General features: G+C 41.3%; 2 protein-coding genes across 2 annotated transcripts in view; both read right to left on the bottom strand.

The window, feature by feature from the left end:
- The window catches only part of dlgap4a (discs, large (Drosophila) homolog-associated protein 4a), a 271,658-nt gene that overhangs the window by 77,892 nt on the left and 167,428 nt on the right, over positions 1 to 26,338 (bottom strand). The window lies entirely within an intron of this gene.
- On the bottom strand, positions 24,214 to 25,627 carry LOC133654385 (uncharacterized protein K02A2.6-like). The gene has a single exon (XM_062054704.1). It carries the CDS (start codon positions 25,507 to 25,509, stop codon positions 24,214 to 24,216), a length of 1,296 nt encoding a protein of 431 aa, XP_061910688.1. The 5' UTR covers positions 25,510 to 25,627.

Genomic DNA, 26,338 nt, shown 5'->3' with positions numbered 1-26,338 from the left:
GAGGCACATAAATACAACTGGGACACATTTCTCTACAGGGTAATTTAAATGCCAAATGTTGGCGGTCACACGTATAGAAGACTTAAGATGATAAAAGAGGTCAGAAAGAACTACTTATAGTAATATTATTCAAGGTTATACTGTGAATATTTTAATGCTATTTTCTACTTCTGGTTATGTGGTTAGTAGTGACAAAAATAGTCTTACTTCCAGCACTAATTATATAAAATCCTTATTCTAAAAATATAGATGTTGCACGGTCAATGTGTAGAGTGATGAAAAATTTAAAGGTGAGTAGCAGTTGGATTCTCATCAGTGCTTTGCCCATTAAAGCAATCCCAGCGCTCACTTCTCCTTGTTCACTTCTGCACGCACTGAAGTGTAATTAGAGAGAGGTTGCACTTTTCCCTTTGGCCATTTACCAACATGACTGGTCTTCTACTGCTTTTAATTATTAGTGTTTTTGCTTGGTCTTGTGTCTTACCACTAAGACCCACTTTCAATGCAAGACATGGAGCTGAGCAACCAGGTCCAAATATTATGTCAACACATGTAAAACGGTATTTTACCAGAAAGACAACAAATGACATGTTCAAAAGACCACAAGACATGATTAACCTGAACAACATTTTTTTTTTTATAAATATTTGGATTACAATAAATTATTTTGACGTACAATTCTATTTTTACAGCCTCATAACAAACGAGCAGAATATGCAGTGCAAGTGCTGCAATCTGTGATTAAATGACTCTGACGCTGTGCTAGTCCCAGGCGAAACAAAACATAAAATAGCCAGGAAGCCGCACGCAATACCCTGTGCCGTCATGTGCATGTGTGTCATGCATGCTAAACACGCAGAACCCGGTGCTCAACACACTCGCCATACATTCAGCTCTAGATTCTAACACTAGATCCTCAGGGAGGTATTGCATGCCATCGGTTATAGCTGGCAGGGTGAATCCTCTACCAGTGCTCGTTTAAAATGCTGTCAAAGCTTTAATAGTCTCGAGGGCTTGGTCTTAAATGGGAAATGCTTTGGTCTATTCTGGAAAGAGAAAAAGGCAAAGGAGACAATAGCGTTCCATAGTAAGCGGCAAAATGCGCCTTTTTTGCTTTAAAACTATTGGGGTTTAAAGCTTTGCAAGCTGGATTAAATTGGATCAGTTTTAAATTAAGCTATTGGGGTTTATCCCTCTCTATACATACTGTGACCCTTGTTTGAACTTACCCCTAATTATCTGGTGGCAAGCACGGTACAGTAACGCACAGTAAAGTGACAGTACATCGTTTGTGTCGCTATATCTCTGGGGACCGATATTATGGGTGGAAATCTTCTCAACACTCAGCAGCCTTGACAAATGATTGTACATCTGGAAACAAAACATTCTAATTTAATTGAACGTTCGGAGCAACATCAAGGGTTTGCATTTACCATAATCTCAGGAGTTTTGACTCCATCATATTCCAATCTGGGGTCTCATATTAAACAGATTTATTGGGGATTGTTGCACATAAATCCTATGGGAGAGAGAGATGGAGTTAGTTGTCTACAGCTGCTCAAATTGGCCCCAGCACTCAACACAAGAAGAATTTAATATGCAGCTCTGCTGTCGCTGTAGCACAAAAGGGATTAGAGAATCCAGTAGTATCAGGATTTAGGATTGGATGTGAACGCCACATGACCGATGCTTCTGTAGAAGACATGGTCTTGCTGGGTTGGAGCAGGAGGATGGAGGAGTAGTCACACTCAAACATGAGCTGGTGGGACGATTACACAAAGGTCGGAATAAATATGCACTGTAGAAAGTGCTGAAAAGTGTTCTCATTAGAGAGAGCATCAAAGCTTGCAAAGTAAGGAATGGGCATAACGCATACTTGCCAACCTTGAGACCTCCAAATTCGGGAGATTTGGGGGTGGGGGCTGGGTGGGGGCTGGGTGGGGCCAGGGGGCGCGGTTAAGGGGGAGGAGTATATTTATAGCTAGAATTCACTTAAATTCAAGTATTTCTTATATATATATATAAATAAAATAAGTACTTGACTTTCAGTGAATTCTAGCTATATATAAATATGTATTTTATTATATATATTCATATAAATAAAATAAATACTTGAATTTCAGTGTTAATTTATTTACACATATACACACATAACAATCCTCTCTACTCATTGTTGTATTTGAAAGTGCAATGCTTTGCAGCCAGTAGCACAGCCTTTGAAGGAGCATAGGTATGTGCAGTGTAATATTCTGGGTTGGAGTCAATAACCAGGCCAGGTGATGAAGTTACGTCTCTTTACTTCATACTTCAGAACCGACTCCCACACTTGCCGTCAGGGTGCAATACAACGTAAACCGTTGGCCAACCAAAAATAAACCACAGAACACTTGGTTACTTTTTAAACCAGGGGTCCCCAAACTTTTTGACTTAGGGGCCGCATTGGGTTAAAACAATTTGGCCGGGGGCCAGGCTGTATATATACAGTTGTATACTGTATATATATATATATATATATATATATATATATATATATATATATATATATATATATATATATATATATATATATATATATATATATATATATATATATATATATATATATATATATATATATATATATATGTATATATTAGGGCTGTGAATCTTCGGGTGTCCCACGATTCGATTCAATATCGAATGTTGGGGTCACGATTCGATTCAAAATCGATTTTTTTTCAATTCAACAAGATTCTCGATTCAAAGACGATTTTTTTCCCGATTCAAAACGATTCTCTATTCATTCAATACATAGGATTTCAGCAGGATCTACCCCAGTCTGCTGACATGCAAGCAGAGTAGTAGATTCTGGTAAAAAGCTTTTATAATTGTAAAGGACAATGTTTTATCAACTGATTGCAATAATGTAAATTTGTTTTAACTATTGAATGAACCAAAAATATGACTTATTTTATCTTTGTGAAAATATTGGACACAGTGTGTTGTCAGCTTATGAGATGCGATGCAAGTGTAAGCCACTGTGACATTATTGTTCTTTTTTTTTTTTTTTTATAAATGTCTAATGATAATGTCAATGAGGGATTTTTAATCACTGCTATGTTGAAATTGTAACTAATATTGATACTGTTGTTGATAATATTCATTTTTGTTTCACTACTTTTGGTTTGTTCTGTGTCGTGTTTGTGTCTCCTCTCAATTGCTCTGTTTATTGCAGTTGTGAGTGTTGCTGGGTCGGGTTTGGTTTTGAAATTGGATTGCATTGTTATGGTATTTCTGTGTATGGTTTTGTTGGATTGATTAATTAAAAAAAAATAAAAATTATTAAAAAAAAAAAGATTTTTAAAAAATGAGAATCGATTCTGAATCGCACAACGTGAGAATCGCGATTCGAATTCGAATACATTTTTTCCCACACCCCTAATATATATTTATATATATATATATTTTATATATATATAGCGCACTTTCTGCGCACGCAATGATGTCACGTTATCGATGAGAAAATGCATTTTTAGACAATATGATTTGCCTGAGCGGCTAGGAGACACCATGAGTAGCAAGCGGTACAAAGTGGATAAGAAAAGACATAATTTTTTTTTGTTATACTTGGGACTTCCCGCGGGCCTGATTTTGGATGTTGGCGGGCCGGATTCGGCCCGCGGGCCGTAGTTTAGGGACCGCCGTTTCAAACCGTTGGCCAACCAAAAAGTTACTTTTTGGTTGGCCAACGGTTTCAACCAATCATCAATCAATGTTTATTTATATAGCCCTAAATCACAAGTGTCTCAAAGGGCTGCACAAGCCACAACGACATCCTCGGTACAGAGCCCACATACGGGCAAGGAAAAACTCACCCCAGTGTGATGTCGGTGAATGACTATGAGAAACCTTGGAGAGGACTGCATATGTGGGTAACCCCCCCCCCCCTCTAGGGGAGACTGAAAGCAATGGATGTCGAGTGGGTCTGACATAATATTGTTGAGGGGCAGAGTGGAGAGCCGTAGCGATGGCGTCCTCTGTAGACCTGTTGGCTCGGTAGGCAAACTGATGGGGGTCCAATGCGGACGGTAGGGATGAGAGGATGTGGGTCTGGATCAGTTTCTCGAAACACTTCATGAATCAAGTTTAAATACAGATGGTAATATTCCAAACAGATAACCTACATCTTATATCCCCAGAATGCTGAAATTATTATTATTAATAATAATAATAATTATTATTATTATAATTATTATTATTATCATTATCATTATCATTATTCTTATTCTTATTATTATTATTGTTATTATCATTATTATCATTATTATTATTTTGTTAACCCACACAGTAATAGCAAAGTCACAATAAACTTTATATCTAAAACTCTACTGTGAGAAAAATGTGATGTACAGCTTAAGTTGTTCAACAGTCCGGGGGTCTTCGTTGTGGTATTTTAGGCTTCATAATGCGCCACACATTTTCAATGGGAGACAGGTCTGGACTACAGGCAGGCCAGTCTAGTACCCGCACTCTTTTACTATGAAGCCACGTTGATGTAACACATGGCTTGGCATTGTCTTGCTGAAATAAGCAGGGGCGTCCATGGTAACGTTGCTTGGATGGCAACATATGTTGCTCCAAAACCTGTATGTACCTTTCAGCATTAATGGCGCCTTCACAGATGTGTAAGTTACCCATGTCTTGGGCACTAATACACCCCTATACCATCACAGATGCTGGCTTTTCAACTTTGCGCCTATAACAATCCGGATGGTTCTTTTCCTCTTTGGTCCGGAGGACACGACGTCCACTGTTTCCAAAAACAATTTGAAATGTGGACTCGTCAGACCACAGAACACTTTTCCACTTTGTATCAGTCCATCTTAGATGAGCTCAGGCCCAGCGAAGCCGACGGCGTTTCTGGGTGTTGTTGATAAACGGTTTTTGCCTTGCATAGGAGAGTTTTAACTTGCACTTACAGATGTAGCGACCAACTGTAGTTACTGACAGTGGGTTTCTGAAGGGCTCCTGAGCCCATGTGGTGATATCCTTTACACACTGATGTTGCTTGTTGATGCAGTACAGCCTGAGGGATCGAAGGTCACGGGCTAAGCTGCTTACGTGCTGTGATTTCTCCAGATTCTCTGAACCCTTTGATGATATTACGGACCGTAGATGGTGAAATCCCTAAATTCCTTGCAATAGCTGGTTGAGAAAGGTTTTTCTTAAACTGTTCAACAATTTGCTCACGCATTTGTTGACAAAGTGGTGACCCTCGCCCCATCCTTGTTTGTGAATGACTGAGCATTTCATGGAATCTACTTTTATACCCAATCATGGCACCCACCTGTTCCCAATTTGCCTGTTCACCTGTGGGATGTTCCAAATAAGTGTTTGATGAGCATTCCTCAACTTTATCAGTATTTATTGCCACCTTTCCCAACTTCTTTGTCACAAGTTGCTGGCATCAAATTCTAAAGTTAACGATTATTTGCAAAAAAAAAATGTTTATCAGTTTGAACATCAAATATGTTGTATTTGTAGCATATTCAACTGAATATGGGTTGAAAATGATTTGCAAATCATTGTATTCTTTTTATATTTACATCGAACACAATTTCCCAACTCATATGGAAACGGGGTTTGTATTTCATTGTAGGTGCATGTTGTTAGCGCATCTTCCCCACTACTAAGTGGTTGTAGGTTTTAATTTCAGAGGTCCCACTGTTAAAAAGCATGACTGTTTGGTTAATTGGAGACTCTAAGTTGTCCAAAGGTGTGAATGTGAGAGTCAATGGTTGTTTGTCTGACTCTGTATGGGCCCTGTGATTTAATGTCCGCCAGTGCCTCTCGACCAAAGTCAGATGGGCGACTCAAGCTGTGAACCTGAACAGGATAAAAGGTCGAACATGTATGAATGAATGAACATTTTAACCTTCTGCTGCATTTGGTGGGGTAAGCCAAAAGTGTATAAACGTGTTAAGAGCTCTGCTGCACTATAATCCACTCGGGTTAGTTCATATTTTATCTAACAGGGAATAAGGATGTGTCCAGCTGGTATGCGTCAATTTCTGGCATGTTTTTATGTTGTTATGAGTCTTTCTGCTGAAATGCACAGTGCATCACTCTGTTTTTATTTGTATATGATATATGGACATCCCTAAGATGTTCAACATAAATGATTGTGACCTTCCACTGTCCACATTTACTGTGTTCTGTGATGCCAAACATGTAAGATGTCACAGCCCACCAGACCGGGCAGCACTGTCTCATTGGATCTTGCTTGTGGCAATGGAAGTAAGATTGAGGCACCGTGTATCATCTAGGCAAGGTGTTGTTGGTGTTGTGTACACGCGTAATGAAGGACAAAAAGTGGGTTGAATGTTCTGGCTTATCAAGATGGGCCAAACACACAAGACAAACAATCGTGTGACTCTAGCAGGTGAGATGGATAGATAGATAGATAGATAGATAGATAGATAGATAGATAGATAGATAGATAGATAGATAGATAGATAGATAGATAGATAGATAGATAGATAGATAGATAGATAGATAGATAGATAGATAGATAGATAGATAGATAGATACGTTAGGTCAGATAAAAATACAGAGGCTATATCATCCCTACAAGCCTGTTTTGCAGGTTTCCCTGAGAAAAATCCCCTGAAGAGCAGGGAAACAGGCTGTAGGGATGAAATAGCCTCTGTGTTTTTTCCTGACCTAACGTATATTCCGCTCTACCCCGGTATTGAGCACTGTATAACAGATAAACCACAGTAACCTCGACTATAGATAGATAGATAGATAGATAGATAGATACATAGATAGATAGATAGATAGATAGATAGATAGATAGATAGATAGATAGATAGATAGATAGATAGATAGATAGATAGATAGACAGATAGATAGATAGATTCCTACTTTCTGTGACACGAGTCAACATTGATATATGTCGTTGTTGTCTAATCCCATCTAATATTGCTAAGTGAATACATGGGCTGCAGGTTATGGTGTAAATGTGCAAACAGGGTGGAATGGCTTTTCTAGTGGGTTGGCACTTCAGCGGCTTTGGTGAGAGAGAAATTGACCGCACATTGTCAGGATTAGGGCATGGACATAAATCTCCCCTATTGGGCATCAAATATTTCCACTTTAATCTTTGTTTCTGTTCTTGTATACATGAATGCTCTAATGCATGGAAATGCTTTGATAAATATGGAAATATTTAATCCCAACAGCATTTTGTACTCTGTTTTTTTTTTTAAAGATACAGCACCCAGAATATTGCGCCTCACTTGTGTAAAGCCTGACAGTGTTTTATATACTACTGTCTAAATGCGATCCCATAGCTCTTTCTGATCCCGTTATGCCATACTTGCCAACCCTCCCGAATTTTCCGGGAGACTCCCGAATTTCAGTGCCTCTCCCGAAAATCTCCCGAGACAACCATTCTCCCGAATTTCTCACGATTTCCAGCCGGACTTAAGGCACGCCCCCTCCAGGACCTGAGTGAGGACAGCCTGTCGTCACGTCCGCTCTTTACTTCATACTTCAGAACCGACTCCCACACTTTACATACAACGTAAACCGCTAGCGACGCTGAGATCATTATTCATGCGTTCGTTACGTCTCGTCTCGATTACTGTAACGTATTATTTTCGGGTCTCCCTATGTCTAGCATTAAAAGATTACAGTTGGTACAAAATGCGGCTGCTAGACGTTTGACAAAAACAAGAAAGTTTGATCATATTACGCCTATACTGGCTCACTTGCACTGGCTTCCTGTGCACTTAAGATGCGACTTTAAGGTTTTACTACTTACGTATAAAATACTACACGGTTTAGCTCCAGCCTATCTCGCCGATTGTATTGTACCATATGTCCCGGCAAGAAATCTGCGTTCAAAGAACTCCGGCTTATTAGTGATTCCCAGAGCCAAAAAAAAGTCTGCGGGCTTTAGAGCGTTTTCCATTCGGGCTCCAGTACTCTGGAATGCCCTCCCGGTAACAGTTAGAGATGCTACCTCAGTAGAAGCATTTAAGTCCCATCTTAAAACTCATTTGTATAATCCAGCCTTTAAATAGACCCCCCTTTTTAGACCAGTTGATCTGCCGTTTCTTTTCTTCTCTCCTCTTCTCCCCTGTCCCTTGGGAGGGGGAGTTGCATAGGTCCGGTGGGGGGGGGGGGGGGGGGAGCTATGTACGGCTGCTCTTTGTAGACTTCAGCTCTGCATTTAATACCATCTTACCTGACAGACTGGTGACCAAGCTAGCAGACCTCGGAATATCCAACCCCACCTGTCTTTGGATTAAAGACTTCCTGACTGACCGCCATCAGAGGGTGAGGATGGGTACCCACACCTCCACAGCCCTCAGCCTCAGCACCGGCTCACCTCAGGGCTGCGTGCTGAGCCCCCTGCTCTACTCACTCTACACCCACGACTTCACAGCCACCCACCCCGGCAACCACATCATAAAGTTTGCCGATGACACAACAGTGGTGGGCTGCATCTCTGGGGTCGACGAGACGGCATACCGGGACGAGGTGGAGCAGCTGGCAGTGTTGAGCAGGGTGAAAAACCTGAAGCTGAACCAGCTCAAGACCCAGGAAGTGATCTTGGACAGCAGGAGGAGAAAAACTACCATACAGCCCCTGTACATCGACGGGGGCTGTGTGGAAAGAGACTCATCCCTACGCTTCCTGGGAGTTCACCTGGATGAGGACCTGTCCTGGAGGACCAACACCACGGCCATCGTCAAGAGGGCACAGCAAAGGCTCTACTTCTTGAGAGTACTCAGGAATCTCCACCTGAGACAGGATCTGCTGGTGTCCTTCTACCGCTGTTCTGTGGAGAGCATCCTCACATACTGCATCTGCGTATGGTTCTGCAGCTGCACAGCAGCAGAGAGGAAAGCTCTCCAGAGGGTCGTCAACTCGGCCCAAAAAATCATCGGGTGCCCCCTCCCCTCCCTGGAAGAACTGTATAACTCCCGCTGCCTGAAGAAGGCAGCCAACATACTCAAGGACCCGTCCCACCCCGGCAACAGCCACTTCGATCGGCTGCCTTCCGGCAGACGTTTCAGAACCATGCTAACCCGCAAAAATAGACTCAGGAACAGTTTCTACCCCCGGGCCATAACTGCACTAAACGCAGCTAAATTGTAAAAAAAACCAAAAAACAAAAACTCCCTCACGTGCAACATGAGGAAGCCACCGGTCAATCACGATCCGGGACTGTGCAATCAGCGATTACATGCCAACTGGACAATATTTATCATATTTATTCACACAATTAATCCACAATAAAAAGCCTGCACAGCATAGGAGGTAGGAAATGCTGACTCCCACCCCCTTAGCACACTGGGATTCAGCATTACTACTCTCTAGTCACTTTATACTTTTTTTACTGTCTCGTTTTCTTTTACATTGCCTCTTTGAGTGGTCTTAGGCCACATTGTATATTGCATATTGTGTATATTGTGTTGTTTTTGTATATTGTGTGGTTTCTTCTTTTTTAAAAAAAAAAGCAAAGCACCTCAGGGAAGCAATCTAAATTTCGTTGGACCTGTACCTGTACATGCACAATGACAATAAAGATCATTCATTCATTCATTCATTCATTCATTCATTCATTCATGTTGATTATGCCTGCAGCACAATGCCAAAAAAAGAAAGGATACAGCCCTACTGGCCCCTGGTCAATATTTTTGGCCCTGTATTGCGTTTCAGTTGTTTAGTCTGAGCATTAAGTGAGAAAGACCATCAGTTACAACTTGATGGTGTTTTCATCAAGTTAAGGGAAGAAGGACAGATTTTCACATTGAAGTTTTTTCCATTTGGGTATTTATTTTTGTATTTTTTTTCAAAGTTCATGTTGCACTGTTTAATGTTCAATATTAAAGTGCTCATCTTTAACAATAAATAGCCTAATAATAAACCAGTGTTTTGTTGCTTTTCATGTCTTCCAAGCCTATGATAATGTGAATTAACTCATTATGACCATAATTTGTTGACACAAAAGAAATGGCAATCACTTTTACCTACAAAGGACACACAGCTAAGTAGTTAGCTTCCTACTAGCAAATTTAATTTTACATTAATTTCCATATTGTGTAAAGGACAAAAAAACAATTCCTGCCCTTTTCTGACTTTGAGCCCCTGCCCCTCTATAATCATGTGCACGTCCCTGACCCTAGCAATACAGTATTTCTATATCTACAATTACTAGTGCAGCAGGTCTATTACATGTCCTTATGACAATAAAAAGAGAAGCAGCAGTCATTTCGAAAATCTATTTTGTGTCTTTGTGTAAATTAACTGGCTGACTGGCTGATTACTTCAACCATCATGTAGAACAAGAGCAAAGTAGTTCATATCACATTAACATTGATTGAAGATGCAATTGAATTGAAAGTCGCCTGTCTCCATGTTCATTCACTGAAAGTGAAAGATAAAAGGTACAGGGCAATCGCGGCTTTTCAGTGAAGAAGAAAAGTTTTGAGGGTTGTGTGAGTACTGAGTACTGTAAAATGCTGTAGGGCAGTGTCTGTGTCCTGTGTGTTCCTTAGTTATAGGGGACTCCATCACATTCAACTTTTGTAAACAAGCCACAGTAATGTGTATCCCTGGGACGACAGCACCGGGCATTGAAGCTAATCTTAGGTATCTGACTCGCACAAGGCCTAGACACGTACGACAGGCGAACCCCACCATTACCTACTCAAACAGAGTTTTAAACGTTGGCTCCAACAACACTAGGATGAGACAAAGATTACAAAGAGTAACATAGCTAGGACTTGTAATCTTGCTAGGGAGATGGCCCGACATTGAGTAATTAATTGTCTTTGGCCCCTTGTCAGCGAATGGCAATGATAAGCAATATAGCAGATTAGTCTCGCTTAAACAGGTAGTTGGCTAACTTTGGCAGAGAACAGAGATATAGTTTTATAGATAACTGGCCCTCTTTCTTGGGTAAACCGGGCCTGCAGAGGAGGCACAGCCTTTAATCCATGGGTGTCAAACTCTGGCGCGCGGGCCAAAATTGGCCCGCCGTGTAATTTCACTTGGCCCTTTAGGCGATATCAAATTAACACTACCGCTGGCCCGCCGATTATACAGGACTGTCTCAGAAAATTAGAATATTGTGATAAAGTCCTTTATTTTCTGTAATGCAACTAAAAACATGAAAATGTCATACTTTCTGGATTCATTACACATCAACTGAAATATTGCAAGCCTTTTATTATTTTAATATTGCTGATTATGGCATACAGCTTAATAAATCTCAAACATCCTATCTCAAAAAAATAGAATATTTCCTCAGACCAAGTAAAAAAAAAAGATTTATAACAGCAAAACAAAATCAAACATTTGAAAATGTCAATTAATGCACTCAGTACTTGGTTGGGAATCCTTTTGCACGGATTACTGCATCAATGCGGCGTGGCATGGAGGCAATAAGCCTGTGGCATTGCTGAGGTGTTATGGATGCCCAGGATGCTTCAATAGCGGCCTTTAGCTCATTTGCATTATTGGGTCTGGTGTCTTTCAGCTTCTTCTTCACAATACCCCACAAATTCTCTATGGGGTTCAGGTCAGGGGAGTTGGCAGGCCAATCAAGGACAGTAATGCCATGGTCAGTACACCAGTTACTGGTGGTTTTGGCACTGTGGGCAGGTGCCAGATCATGCTGGAAAATGAAATCATCATGTCCATAGAGCTTGTTCAGTTTTAAATTTTGGCCCACTCTGTATGTGAGTTTGACACCCCTGCTTTAATCTAACCAGTAAGGTGCCATCACTCTTTATAGGAACATGGATTACTGTTTCAGTCTCACTTGATTAACTACAATAGAGCTACAGAGAGCTTGTCAGTCCGGGTGAGGAGTCAGTTAAGCTAGAACTAACCAGCGGCAAGCTGAAAAATTCCTGTACACATATCATCTCTAGTAGAATGATGTCTATGAATGTTCTCATTCATCCAGGTGACTGTCATCTCAGGGCATTCAATCGATCGCAACTGGACTGTTTGGTTTGTCCACCAGTGATGCTGAGATCATTTTACAGCTTTTGTTACTTCCAGTGTAGATTACTGTAATGTATTATTTTCGAGTCTCCCCATGTCCAGCATGAACAAATTAGAGCTGCTACAAAATGCAGCTGCTAGACTTTTGACTAGGTCAAGAAGGTTTGATCATATTAGGCTATAACTGGCCCAACTGCACTGGTTCCCAGTAACTTTAGGATGCGAATGTAAGGTTTTATGACTTACGTACAAAATACTAAACAACCTAGCACCATCTTATCTTGTTGATTGTAATGTACCCTATGTTCCGTACAGAAACCTGTGTTCCAAGAACGCCGGCTTATTGGTGACCCCCCCCAGAGCCCATAAAAAGACTGAAGGCTCAAGAGCATTATCTATTCGGGCTCCAGTACTCTGAAATGGCCTCTTGGCGACAACTACCTCAGTAGAAGCATTTAAGTCCCACCTTCAAAATAATTTAATACTCTAGTTTTTAAATAGACCTGTTTAGACCAGATGATTTTTAGCTTTTCTTGTCTGCTATGCCCCCAATCCTGCACAGAGAAGTTAGGCACGGATAATGTACCAGTCTGAAAGAGGCTCTAGCTGTTCCAAGTCGTGACCCGGGGAGGACCACTCCTCTATGATGAGTTGGTGACGTCTTTACGTTGTCAACTTGTCTACATGGAAGAAGACCCCCTATAACCTTCTGCTGGCTTCCCGATGGACTGGACTCTAACATTATCACAAATGTAACAATGCAATAACTGTACCCACTCGGCATCCATTGCAGCTGGTCACCCAGGACGGGGGTCCCCACATTTGCAGCCCCTTATCAAGGTTTCTTCTTTTCCGATTTTGGGCTTTTGGAGTTTTTCCTTGCTCGAATGTGGGTTCAGATCGGGGGATCTGTGAAGCACTTTGAATCACTTGTAATTAAGGGCTATACAAATAAAATGTGATTGATTGATAAACTGTAAATGATGTTCTAGTGATCCTGAGCAGGCTGCTGGGCAGACTCACAGCTCATAAGTGAGCATGCATCCACTGAAAGTCTGTTCAATGCAGCCCTGACATTTATATAAGCACATACTCAAAGTAACATATTTACAGAGCTTTGAGAGATATAAAAATAGGTCTACTGATTATTGGTTACGGCCTGTTTTATCTATTTATGTGATGCGTGAACTCAAAGTTTCTTGAAAATTATTGTGTCAGGTTGATAGTAATTTTAAACACAAATACTCTTGCCACCACATAACAATATACAAGGAAAAGTAGTAGATACAGAGACTTTGAAGAAATTATGTCATTAAAATTCTCAATGGTATAACATTTAGCATTATTGTTAAGTTTTCTTTTGTCTCTGACATGACTGATATTAGCTTTCACATGAGGGTGTGAGCACAGACATTCCCCCTTGTCACGTAACAATTATTCTCACATTGTTGGCAGCTCGGATCATCTCAATACTTGTGACAACAATGGCAAAGCTGTACGCTCCAAGCGTGGTGTCCTCACGATGCCATTCCACCAATATCGTGCTCCTCTATAAACAACAGAGAAATGACAAAAGGAGCCAAATGTGTTTTATTTAGCAAAGAAGGAAACACTGCAAATGTGCAGCCAAAGCTCCTCAGAGATTTCGGTTTTTATGAAGGTTATCCATCTGTGTCCATATTTATGAGCATTCTGTTCTTTGCATAGAAGCCTGCCTCATGTTGACGATACACAATTAAACATGTATTTTAACATGTTTATGCTGGTGTGCAATATACACATTATTGATTGCCACATATTACTGTACTAACACACATTTAGTCTCTTTAGAATTAAATGAATTATACTTAAAGGCCTACTGAAAGCCACTACTACCGACCACGCAGTCTGATAGTTTATATATCAATGATGAAATCTTAACATTGCAACACATGCCAATACGGCCGGGTTAACTTATAAAGTGCAATTTTAAATTTCCCGCTAAACTTCCGGTTCGAAACGCCTCTGAGGGTTGACGTATGCGCGTGACGTCAATCATTGAAACGGAAGTATTCGGACACCATTGAAGTCAATACGAAATAGCTCTGTTTTCATCTCATTATTCCACAGTATTCTGGACATCTGTGTTGGTGAATCTGTTGCAATTTGTTCATTGCATTATGGAGAAAGAAGCTGAGCAAGCGAAGAAGAAAGTTGTCGGTGCGAAGTGTCTATTTTGCGAGGGAAGTCAGCAACAACACGTACACAGCCGGCGCTTCTTTGTTTACATTCCCGAAAGATGCAGTCAAGATGGAAGAACTCGGACAACAGAGACTCTTACCAGGAGGACTTTGATTTGGATACACAGTTGCGATAACGTGAGTACACAGCTGCGCTTCCAAACATTTGATCGCTTGCTATAACTAGCTTGAGCTAGTAGCTAGGAGCTAGGAGCTAGCATTAGGATTAATTTGTGGCATATTAAATATAAGCCTGGTTGTGTTGTGGCTAATAGAGTATATATATGTCTTGTGTTTATTTACTGTTGTAGTCATTTCCAGCTGAATATCAGGTCACCCCCGGCTCTCACAGCATCTTCCACTCCCCACTAGTCCTTCACTTGCACTTTCCTCATTTAAAAATATTTCATCCTCGCTCAAATTAATGGGGAAATCGTCGCTTTCTCGGTCCGAATCTCTCTCACTTCATGCGGCCATCATTGTAAACAATAGGGAACTTTGCGTATATGTTCAATTGACTACGTCACGCTACTTCCGGTAGGGGCAAGCCTTTTTTTTATCAGATACCAAAAGTTGCGATCTTTATCGTCGTTGTTCTATACTAAATCCTTTCAGCAAAAATATGGCAATATCGCGAAATTATCAAGTATGACACATAGAATAGATCTGCTATCCCCGTTTAAATAAAAAAAGGCCTGTACCGGAAGTAGCGTGACGTCACAGGAGCTAGTATTCCTCACATTTCCCCATTGTTTACAATGGAGCGAGAGAGATTCGGACCGAGAAAGTGACGATTACCCCATTAATTTGAGCGAGGATGAAACATTCGTAGATGAGGAACGTTACAGTGAAGGACTTGAGAGGCAGTGATGGGCGTATCTTTTTTCGCTCTGACCGTAACTTAGGTACAAGCTGGCTCATTGGATTCCACACTCTCTCCTTTTTCTATTGTGTATCACAGATTTGTATTTTAAACCATCTCAGATACTATATCCTCTTGAAAATGAGAGTCGAGAATGCGAAATGGACATTCACAGTGACTGAACATGTAAATACACAATTAATAATTCAGCTTTGCGAAGCTAAAAAAATAGAAGCTAACCTAGCTACGTAGCCAACATGATAGCAGCAGTCTCAAATGCAGATATAAACTAAATAAAAAAAAACCTGACTGGATGGATAGACAGAAGATCAATAATACTATTAAACCATGAACATGTAAATACACGATTAATAATATTCCGCTTGGCGAAGCTAAAAAAACAGAAGCTAACCTAGCTGCGTAGCCAACATGATAGCGTCAGTCTCAAATGCAGATAGAAACTAAATAAAAAAAAACCCTGACTGGATGGATAGACAGAAGATCAATAATAATATTAAACCATGAACATGTAAATACACGATTAATAATATTCCGCTTGGCGAAGCTAAAAAAAACAGAAGCTAACCTAGCTGCGTAGCCAACATGATAGCGTCAGTCTCAAATGCAGATAGGAACTAAATAAAAAAAAACCCTGACTGGATGGATAGACAGAAGATCAATAATAATATTAAACCATGAACATGTAAATACACGATTAATAATATTCCGCTTGGCGAAGCTAAAAAAAACAGAAGCTAACCTAGCTGCGTAGCCAACATGATAGCGTCAGTCTCAAATGCAGATAGGAACTAAATTAAAAAAAACCCTGACTGGATGGATAGACAGAAGATCAATAATACTATTAAACCATGAACATGTAAATACACGATTAATAAAATTCCGCTTGGCGAAGCTAAAAAAACAGAAGCTAACCTAGCTGCGTAGCTAACTTAGATGCGGCGGCGGGCGTTGTACGCTTTTGACGACACCACGGCCGCCATCAGAGTCGGCAAGAAACATATATTTCCCCAAAGTTACGTACGTCACATGCACATATCGAGACGCACGTACAGGCAATCGATCAAATGTTTGGAAGCCAAAGCTAGACTCACCATAGTGCGTCTGTTATCCTGCTCAAAACACAACACAAGCTCCTGGTGTTGGTGTAGTCCGCCGCTCCATCGATCGCACCTACAACGTTCTTATTTGCAGTCTCCATTGTCCATTAAACAAATTGCTCAATCGCTTTATTAACAAGCGGTAACTGGTTGTAGTTCAAAAAGTAACGCACACACATACACGAGCTGCTGTTAGCCACAACTCACGCTCACACACACTCAAGTTCTCCGCCAACTCACTCGCGCATGCGCGTTCCCCAAACCCTTAAAGACACAGTACACTAATGCAAATATCACAGATATTACAGTATTGTACTTAGCCGCTAATACACCGATCGATCCCACCTACAACGTTCTTCTTTGCAGTCTCCATTGTTCATTAAACAAATTGCAAAAGATTCACCAACACAGATGTCCAGAATACTGTGGAATTTTGTCGAAGAAAACAAGAGGCTTTTCTATCGGGTCCGATGGGGTCCAACCACTTCCGTTGCTTTTGTGACGTCACGCGCATAAATCATATCCAAAGGAGTTTTTCAACCGGAAGTGTGGCGGGAATTTTAAAATTGCACTTTATAAGTTAAACCGGCCGTATTGGCATGTGTTGCAATGTTAAGATTTCATCATTGATATATAAACTATCAGACTGCGTGGTCGGTAGTAGTGGGTTTCAGTAGGCCTTTAAATTCAAAGCAGCAATACAGTATAGAACTCACCTTCTTTCATGTTGGGTTATTTTAAGGTAAAAGATTGTAATTTCCATTAATTACACATTTTCTGTTCATCTTTGGATGCAAGTTTAGAATCCAGCAGGTTGTTACAATATATATTTAACAGTTGTTGTTTTTTTTTACAATTACATAGGTCTGTCTTGTCCCATCTTCTGAACGGCCACAAAACGTTGCAAATTCTCCCGTCCTCTGTCGCGACTCATTCAGGGGTTGCAAAGTCCGTCTTCACAAAGTCTTTTCCTCTAGTTTATGAGTAAAACGTCCATTCAAAATAAACTGATGAGTCAAAATGATTAGTTCCAGTGCCAACAAAATTATTAACGTTGTGATTGCCATTACTTTTCACAAACCAACCAGGATGCCGTCAGAGGGGATGCAAGCTGCGTGACGCAAATATATATGCCAGCCTTCACTCACTCTCAAACGAGTCCACCGTCTTTTGTTTGCCTCCTGGTGGTTGGCTGACTTTTTGCTGGGAAAGTGCTTGATTTGATGTGCTGCGTGCGGAGCCTGCTTTTTTTTTATTTAATCGCAGCAGCCAAAGTCGTGATTGTGATTAAATTTTGTATACTTGTGCAGCCCTAGCTCAAAGTAAAAATATGTTGTCATAGTATCAATCAGCATAGTATCCTGTAACATGAACATCTGTTAAAAGGAACTGCAGACCAAACATTTGTTCACTAGCTACTTGTCTCGATAAGGAAGTATTAGGCTCCCTTCGAATACCCCTTCTACGCCCTTTTTGTTGCCATCCCCCATTTGCGTTCACGCCAATCAAGAGGCGTTTGAATTATTTGCCAGGTAGTGGGGAGGGGCGAAGTACCTCCCTCGAAGTGAATCCAGCTCACAGACCTCCCAACACTATCAAGTGCGACGAGAAAGATGACAAACCAAAAACCCAGAGACGAGTACACATGTAATAAGCGTAATTAATGATTTTCATAATAATGACACTTGTGGTTCTAGTCAGACTTCAAACCTTTGCTACTGCATGTAAATATTGGCTTCAAACCCAAATACACGATGAAACATATTTTATATACAGCAACCTGATGCCCCAGCACTTGCACATTTCGCCAAAAACATTGTCTTCTAAATGGTCTTCTTCTTGATAAAGACAGGCGAAAAAAAATAAGAAGAGCACAAGCAGAGCCGAGTATCGTGTGTCACGGCATCTTGAAGGTAAACAAACATTTGTCACATCTGCCTCACATCACTGCTGGCAAACGGCGGGGGTTAATGACGAAGTGAGACTGGAGCAACGACCGTGTGCATGAGGAAGCATGTGCAATACTTCGCCATGGCACTAGATGGTAGAGTTAAGGGGGAGGGTGAAGAGGGGATGGAGAGGAGGGAGAATTCAAATTGAGCCTTAGAATGGAAGATGTGATAGCTCAGCTGGGTGCTAAACCTGTGACAGATGAACGTGGAGTAGACTGCGTTTCCCAAAGTAGTGTCTGTGGTAAGGACACTCATTTACCAGATTGATGGGCCACTTTAGTGCCTGCCACCTCTTTTCCTTTTCCCTCACCATTTCCTTGCCACCACCCTCCTCAGAGATCTACTTCCCTTCTAATCTGACCCCTTCCCCTCGCACTGCTGGCTGCCAAACAAACAAACATGCTTTAAATTCAAAAAATTGCACTTTTCCTATGAACCCCCATCTAGTATTTGAATGTTATTCATCTGAATAAAAGTCACTGTCTGCACACCAACCTCTTTTTGTGGCCATGCAGTCCCACAGCTCACTAGTGAATCATTAGGACATGAAACACAACAAACATGGCAGCTAAGAACAATGTTTGCCCTACTATGCCAAGGGTGACGCCCTGCAGTATCTGTGTTGCTGTCTTTTAGATCATTGATTTTTAGAATCTTTTAATTTAGGGCTCATTGTGGTTAACCCACATACACACATTGTATTAAATAAAGCTATTGGTTTACTGGTGAGGAATAGTCAAAGAACACCAAATGTTATGGCATCTGCTCCATGTGTATAAAAAAAAAAAAAAAATAAAAAAAAAAAAAAATATATATATATATATATATATATATATATATATATATATATATATATATATATATATATATATATATATATATATATATATATATATATATATATATATATATATGACCCTATGACCATTATACATTAACTAGATGAGAGTGATGGGTGCTTGGGTCTCTTTGTGGGTATAGGTCAGGGGTCAGCAACCCGCGGCTCTAGAGCAGCATGAGGCTCTTTAGCGCCGCTCCAGTGGCTCTCTGGAGCTATTTCATAAATGTATAAAAAATTGAAAAAGATGAGGGGAAAAAATATATTTTTTGTTTTAATATGGTTTCTGTAGGACAGTGGTTCTCAAACTTTTTTTGTCACCCCCCACTTTGGACAAGGGGGAGTTTTCAAGCCCCACCTGCCCCCATCGCCCCAACAGAACGCTAATGCCAAGCTTAACATTTTCAAATTTATCGAACATCAAGTAACATCAAGTTTTATACATTCAAACTCAATAACATAAAATAAAATCAAGTTCAATAATAAATAAAATAACTGTGCAGCTGTGGTATAACTTGCATCAAGTTCAATATCAAATAAAATAACTTGCATCAATTCAATAATAAATAAAACAAAAGTGTTATAACTTGCATCAAGTTCAATAATAAATCAAAAAAAGTGTTATAACTTGCATCAAGTTCAATAATAAATCAAAAAAAGTGTTATAACTTGCATCAAGTTCAATAATAAATCAAATAAAAGTGTTATAACTTGCATCAAGTTCAATAATAAATCAAATAACTTGCATCAAGTTCAATAATAAATAAAACAAAAGTGTTATAACTTGCATCAAGTTCAATAATAAATAAAACAAAAGTGTTATAACTTGCATCAAGTTCAATAATAAATCAAAAAAGTGTTATAACTTGCATCAAGTTCAATAATAAAACAAATAAAAGTGTTATAACTTGCATCAAGTTCAATAATAAATCAAATAACTTGCATCAAATTCAATAATAAATGAAAATAAAAGTGCCACTTTGCAATCTTTGCCAAAAAAAGGAGGACAGGGCAAGTGAACGTGAGTTTTACAGTACTCCAGCATTAGTGGCTGCAATGAGCCTGTTTTGCACTGCACAGCTTTTCAAATCGGGGCTGCAGGCTTGACACTGCCACTGTTAAAACCTCATTGAATTCGGGGCTGAGCTGCCTTGACGCGAGTGTTTCCCGGTGAATGACACATTGTGTCCAATGCGCATTTGGCGCAACCCTCTTTATTAGAGCCTGCAGCCCGTTTCTTGACTTTGCCATGCGCGCCATCAGAGCAAAAGCCCACACAGTTTTCCCATTTAAGGTCGTGTTCTTTGAGGAAACTGTCCATTATCTTGAACAGCTCATCAGCAGTGGCTCTATTTTTTATGTATTTGCAAAACAGCAAATCCTCGCACAGTGACTCGCCATTCACAAAGCTTCCGCTTAGCCCCGCCCCCATTAGTTACTGTTGCTGTCTGTCAAACTTTCGCTCCTACCTAGAAATGTAAAGCATACAGGAAAAATAAGTAATTTACATTTATCTATATAGCGGATTTCACAGACAGAATCACAAAGTGATTTCCAGTGTGTATAGAAAATGAAAGCATAGTAAAAAAAAAAATCAAAGAATATAATAATAAAAAAAAAAAAAAATCAAAGTGAAATTTCCTCCCGTTCCTCGCGCCCCACCTGTCATGTCTCTATACCCCACCAGTGGGGCGCGCCCCACACTTTGAGAAACGCTGCTGTAGGAGGACAAATATGACACAAACCTCCCTAATTGTTATAAAGCACACTGTTTATATTAAACATGCTTCACTGATTCGAGTATTTGGCGAGCACCGTTTTGTCCTACTAATTTTGGCGGTCCTTGAACTCACCGTAGTTTGTTTACATGTATAACTTTCTCCGACTTTCTAGGACGTATTTTATGTTTTTTTCTGCTTATTTTGTCAACCAAACTTTTAACGTTGTGCATGAATGCACAAAGTTGAGTTTTGTTGATGTTATTGACTTGTGTGGAGTGCTAATCAGACATATTTGGTCACTGCATGACTGCAAGCTAATCGATGCTAACATGCTATTTAGGCTAGCTATATGTACATATTGCATCATTATGCCTCATTTGTAGGTATATTTTAGGTATATTTGAGGTAATTTAGTTTCCTTTAAGTCAGGGGTCACCAACGCGGTGCCCGCGGGCACCAGGTAGCCCGTCAGGACCAGATGAGTAGCCCGCTGGCCTGTTCTAAAAATAGCTCAAATAGCAGCACTTACCAGTGAGCTGCCTCTATTTTTTTAAATTGTATTTATTTACTAGCAAGCTGGTCTCGCTTTGCCCGACATTTTTAATTCTAAAAGAGACAAAACTCAAATAGAATTTGAAAATCCAAGAAAATATTTCAAAGACTTGGTCTTCACTTGTTTAAATAAATTCTTTTTTTTTTTTTACTTTGCTTCTTATAACTTTCAGACAGACAATTTTAGAGAAAAAATACAACCTTAAAAATGATTTTAGGATTTTTAAACACATATACCTTTTTACCTTTTAAATTCCTTCCTCGTCTTTCCTGACAATGTAAATCAATGTTCAAGTAAATTAATTTTTTTTATTGTAAAGAATAATAAATACATTTTAATTTTAGCTTCTGTTTTTTCGACAAAGAATATTTGTGAAATATTTCTTCAAACTTATTATGATTAAAATTCAAAAAAATTATTCTGGCAAATCTAGAAAATCTGTAGAATCAAATTTAAATCTTATTTCTAAGTCTTTTGAATTTCTTTTAAAAATTTTGTTCAGGAAAATCTAGAAGAAGTAATGATTTGTCTAGATTGGTCCAATTTGTTATATATTCTAACAAAGTGTAGATTGGATTTTAACCTATTCAAACCATGTCATCAAAATTCTAAAATTATTCTTAATCAGGAAAAATTACTAATGATGTTCCATAAATTATTTTTTAAATTTTTTCAAAAAGATTCGAATTAGCTAGTTTTTCTCTTCTTTTTTTCGGTTGAATTTTGAATTTTAAAGAGTCGAAATTGAAGATAAACTATGTTTCAAAATTTAATTGTCATTTTTTTCGTGTTTTCTCCTCTTTTAAACCGTTCAATTAAGTGTAAATATCATTAATTATTAATAATAACATAGAGTTAAAGGTAAATTGAGCAAATTGGCTATTTCTGGCAATTTATTTAAGTGTGTATCAAACTGGTAGCCCTTCGCATTAATCAGTACCCAAGAAGTAGCTCTTGGTTTCAAAAAGGTTGGTGACTCCTGCTTTAAGTCATCTTAATTCAATGTATATCTCATGACACACTATCTGTATGTAATATGGCTTTTAACTTTTTGCGGCTCCAGACAGATTTGTTTTTGTATTTTTGGTCCAATATGGCTCTTTCAACATTTTGGGTTGCCGACCCCTGGTACAGGTGGATCCCAGATAGGTGGACCTAGTACAGGGGTCGGCAACCTTTACCACTCAAAGAGCCATTTTGGCAAGTTTCACAAATTAAAGAAAGTAATGGGAGCCACAAAAAAAAATTTTAAATTTAAAATGAAAAACACAGCATACAAAGCTTAAACGCTTTGTGCTATGTTAACTAGGGGTCTCCGACACACGCACCGGCACGCACTTTAATGTGGAAATTTGATGTTAGTGCAGCCCGCGAGTTTTGAATGAATGGCGCTTGATAGCGTCATACTTGCCAACCCTCTCATTTTTCCCGGGAGACTCCCGAATATCAGAGCGTGATGACACTGCATCTGGCGCCCTCTACAGTCTGCCCTAACAGTGTACCTGCTCGACCACCCGTAGAATGCAATTTCAGCTTGCTCACGTAAGTGACAGCAAGGCGTACTAACTCAGCAGCCACACATCTTACACTGACGGTACCAATACCCAGAATCCCATGCAGCCCTAACTCTTCCGCTCAACCAACGCACGGAGAGGGGGGGGGGGGGGGGGTGGTGTTTATTTTTGAAGGGATTTGGTGGTAGCGGGGGTGTATAATGTAGACCGGAAGAGTTAGGGCTGCATGGGATTCTGGGTCATGGTTGTGTTGTGTTTATGTTGTGTTACGGTGGGATGTTCTCCAGAAATGTGTTTTTCATTCTTTTTTGGTGTGGGTTCACAGTGTGGCGCATATTTGTAACGTAACAATGTTAAAGTTGTTTGATATGGCTACCGTCAGTGTAAGCTGTATGGCTGATGACTAAGTATGCTTTGCTGTCTCCTGTGTGTGCAAGTAATAATAACATGCAACATGTGGCTGGACTGGCACGCTGTATGTAAATGCTATAGAGGACAATTACTGCAGTGCAATTAGGGCACGCCCTTTATTTAGTAATTAGAGTGTAAATAGGATTATTTTTTCCCTGGGAGTAATCTATGAGGGACACTGAGATTCATAAATCTCCTGGGAAAATCGGGGGGGGTCGGCATGTATGTAGCTGAGCCGCATCAGAGTGGTCAAGGAGCCGCATGCGGCTCCGTAGCCGCGGGTTGCCGACCCCTGACCTAGTAGATGGATAATTTCAAAATACTGATTCATTACTATACAATCACAAGTGTATACATTTTACTAAATAATATACTGTTGTACTCAGAGGTGGGCAGCATGGTGGAACAGGGTTTAGTGCATGTGCCTCACAATACGAAGGTTCTGGGTTCGATCCCCGGGCTCTGGGTCTTTCTGTGTGGAGTTTGCATGTTCTCCCTATTGTATACTGACTGTTAATATGTAACACTAACAGTCATACTCATATTTCACCTTATCTATGTAATCACGAGAGCCGAGTCGGGAGCTGGTGTAGACGTTAGACAGCTTTATTGCTACACACCGAACGGAAGTTCAACCCAACATATATGAACCCACCTGGCACTCCCCCTGGTGGTCACTGGGTGTAACCATGCAGACAAAACATACAGCTCAATACACAACATCCCTCCCCACTTATTCAGATTTGCACCCACCTAAAACCACCCCTATTAACCCCAGCCTATAAAAACAGACTAGGCCATAAGCACTTAGAACGTGTGTAATTTGCAAAATGATGCTTTGTGCGAATCGGCGGTGTAACCATAAAATACATTGAAATACCCACTTAGGGGGCTATTGTAAATAGGGAACTCAAACTTAAACACATACATGCTTACTGAGGCCAGGGGGTAGACTACCCCCGAACCTCGGAGTCAGTCAAAGGGGAATATTCTGCCCCAAAACGTGACATGACTCTCTAACAACCCACGCCCCCCAGTTCAGAGATTAAGGCGGTCTGGAGCTCTGGTAACCCGGAGTGGATACCTCCGGCCTGGCGCGCCAACATCCGCTGTCCGTCTGGGTGACCCTCCTGGCTCGGGGGCGACTGTCCCGGTTCCCAGAGCATCCCCTCTTGCCGGAGAAAGGGGGGAGCAACCGGCTGGGCCCCAATTGTCAGTTCACTCGGCACAGCTGGTTGCTCTGGACCAGTGGGAACCAAAAGCACACGGTCACCGGCTCTCATCTGCTCTGTGTGACGTCTCCAGAGTGCGCCTGCCCCCACATCCACGGAGTAGGATACCGGTCCCTCTTGTGATGCCACCAGTCCAGGCATCCACGTCTCCTCCCCCCGTCGATAATCACGCACCAGCACGGCCTCCCCCACTGCAAACCGTCTGTCCTTAGCCACCAGATCTCTGCGTTCTCGTTGGCCCTCCTGCGCCAGCTCCACCGTAGCCGACACGTTCGGCTTCACAAGGTCCAAGCGAGAGCGGAGCCGACGGCGCAGGAAGAGCATAGCCGGAGACTCACTCGTCGTCATGTGAGGCGCATTCCTGTAGCTGAGTAAAAATGCCTCCACTCGATGTTGCAGCGTAAATGTTCCCCTAGACGCTTTCAATGAACGCTTCAGCGTCTGCACAAAACGCTCTGCCTGACCGTTCGTGGCGGGGTGAAACGGCGCTGACCTTTTGTGCTTCACTCCGTTTGCCCGGAGAAATGCCCCGAACTCTGCCGCTGTGAATTGTGGCCCATTGTCACTAACCAGTGTCTCTGGTACTCCGTTGCGGGCAAACATACTCCTCAGGGCCTGTACAGTCTTCTCCGTCGTCGTCGTTTTCATCACCTGTACTTCCGGCCACTTAGAGTACGCATCTACCACCACCAAGAACATGTGTCCTTCGAACGGCCCCGCAAAGTCCACATGGATCCGTTGCCATGGAGATCCCGGCCACGGCCAGGTGTGCAGTGGGGAGAGCGCCGGGTTCTTTTGGTTCCGTTGACACGTAGAGCATGTCCTGGCCTGCTGTTCAATCTGGGCGTCTAACCCCGGCCACCAGACATGGCTCCGTGCAATGGCCTTCATCTTGACCATGCCCGGGTGCCCGGCATGTAGTTCCTTCAGAAGCTGCGGTCTCAACGCTGGAGGCACCACCACTCTACTGCCCCATAGCAAACACCCCTGGATCACCGTCAGTTCGTCTCGTCGCATGTAGAAGGGTGCCAACGCGTCATTCTGCCCAACTGTTCCAACAAACTGGCCTGACACTACCATATCTACTACCCTAGAGAGCACTGGGTCATATTTAGTTCCCTTCCTAATATCTTCACTGTCCACTGGGAGTGTCTCAAGGTGATGTACTGTCACCCTATCTACTGCGTCTGGCTTTTCCCCATGCGCTACCTGCAGTGGCAACCATGAGACACCATCTGCATTCCCATGATCTGCTGCTTTCCTGTATTGGATTGTGTAGTTGTGTGCCGCTAACACTAACGCCCACCGCTGCAGTCGTGCGGCCGCCATAGGTGGCGTCGCCTTACTGGGACTCAATATACTTGTCAGCGGTCTGTGATCTGTGAGTAGTGTAAAATGGCACCCGTACAAATAGTCGTGGAATTTACGTACCCCAAAAATAATTCCCAGCGCCTCCCTTTCAATCCGAGCATAATTTTGCTCTGCCTTGCTAAGTGTCCTAGAGGCAAAGGCTATGGGTCTCTCCTCACCACCGGGCATCACGTGAGAAAGTACCGCGCCCACCCCATACGGCGACGTGTCACACGCTATCCGCAGGGGCAACCTGGGGTCATAATGCGTTAGCACCTGTTCTGATTGCAAATGGTCTTTTGCTGCCTTAAAGGCTTTCTCACACTCTGGTGACCACTTCCATGCCACTCCGGTGTGCAACAGCTCATGTAACGGGCTGAGCATGGTTGCCATGTTTTTAACAAAACGCCCATAATAGTTTATCAGGCCCAAAAAAGAACGGAGCTGACTCACATTAATGGGGGCTGGGGCCTCCGCTATGGCCTTAAGCTTCTCTGGGGACTTATGTAGCCCTTTTTTATCAATGACATGCCCCAAATATTCTAATGAACTCTTGAAG

Source organism: Entelurus aequoreus, linkage group LG07 (genome assembly GCF_033978785.1).
Source record: "Entelurus aequoreus isolate RoL-2023_Sb linkage group LG07, RoL_Eaeq_v1.1, whole genome shotgun sequence".
Taxonomy (NCBI): domain Eukaryota; kingdom Metazoa; phylum Chordata; class Actinopteri; order Syngnathiformes; family Syngnathidae; genus Entelurus; species Entelurus aequoreus.
Note: the sequence above shows the minus strand (reverse complement) of the source record. Positions and strands in the feature narration are given on the sequence as shown.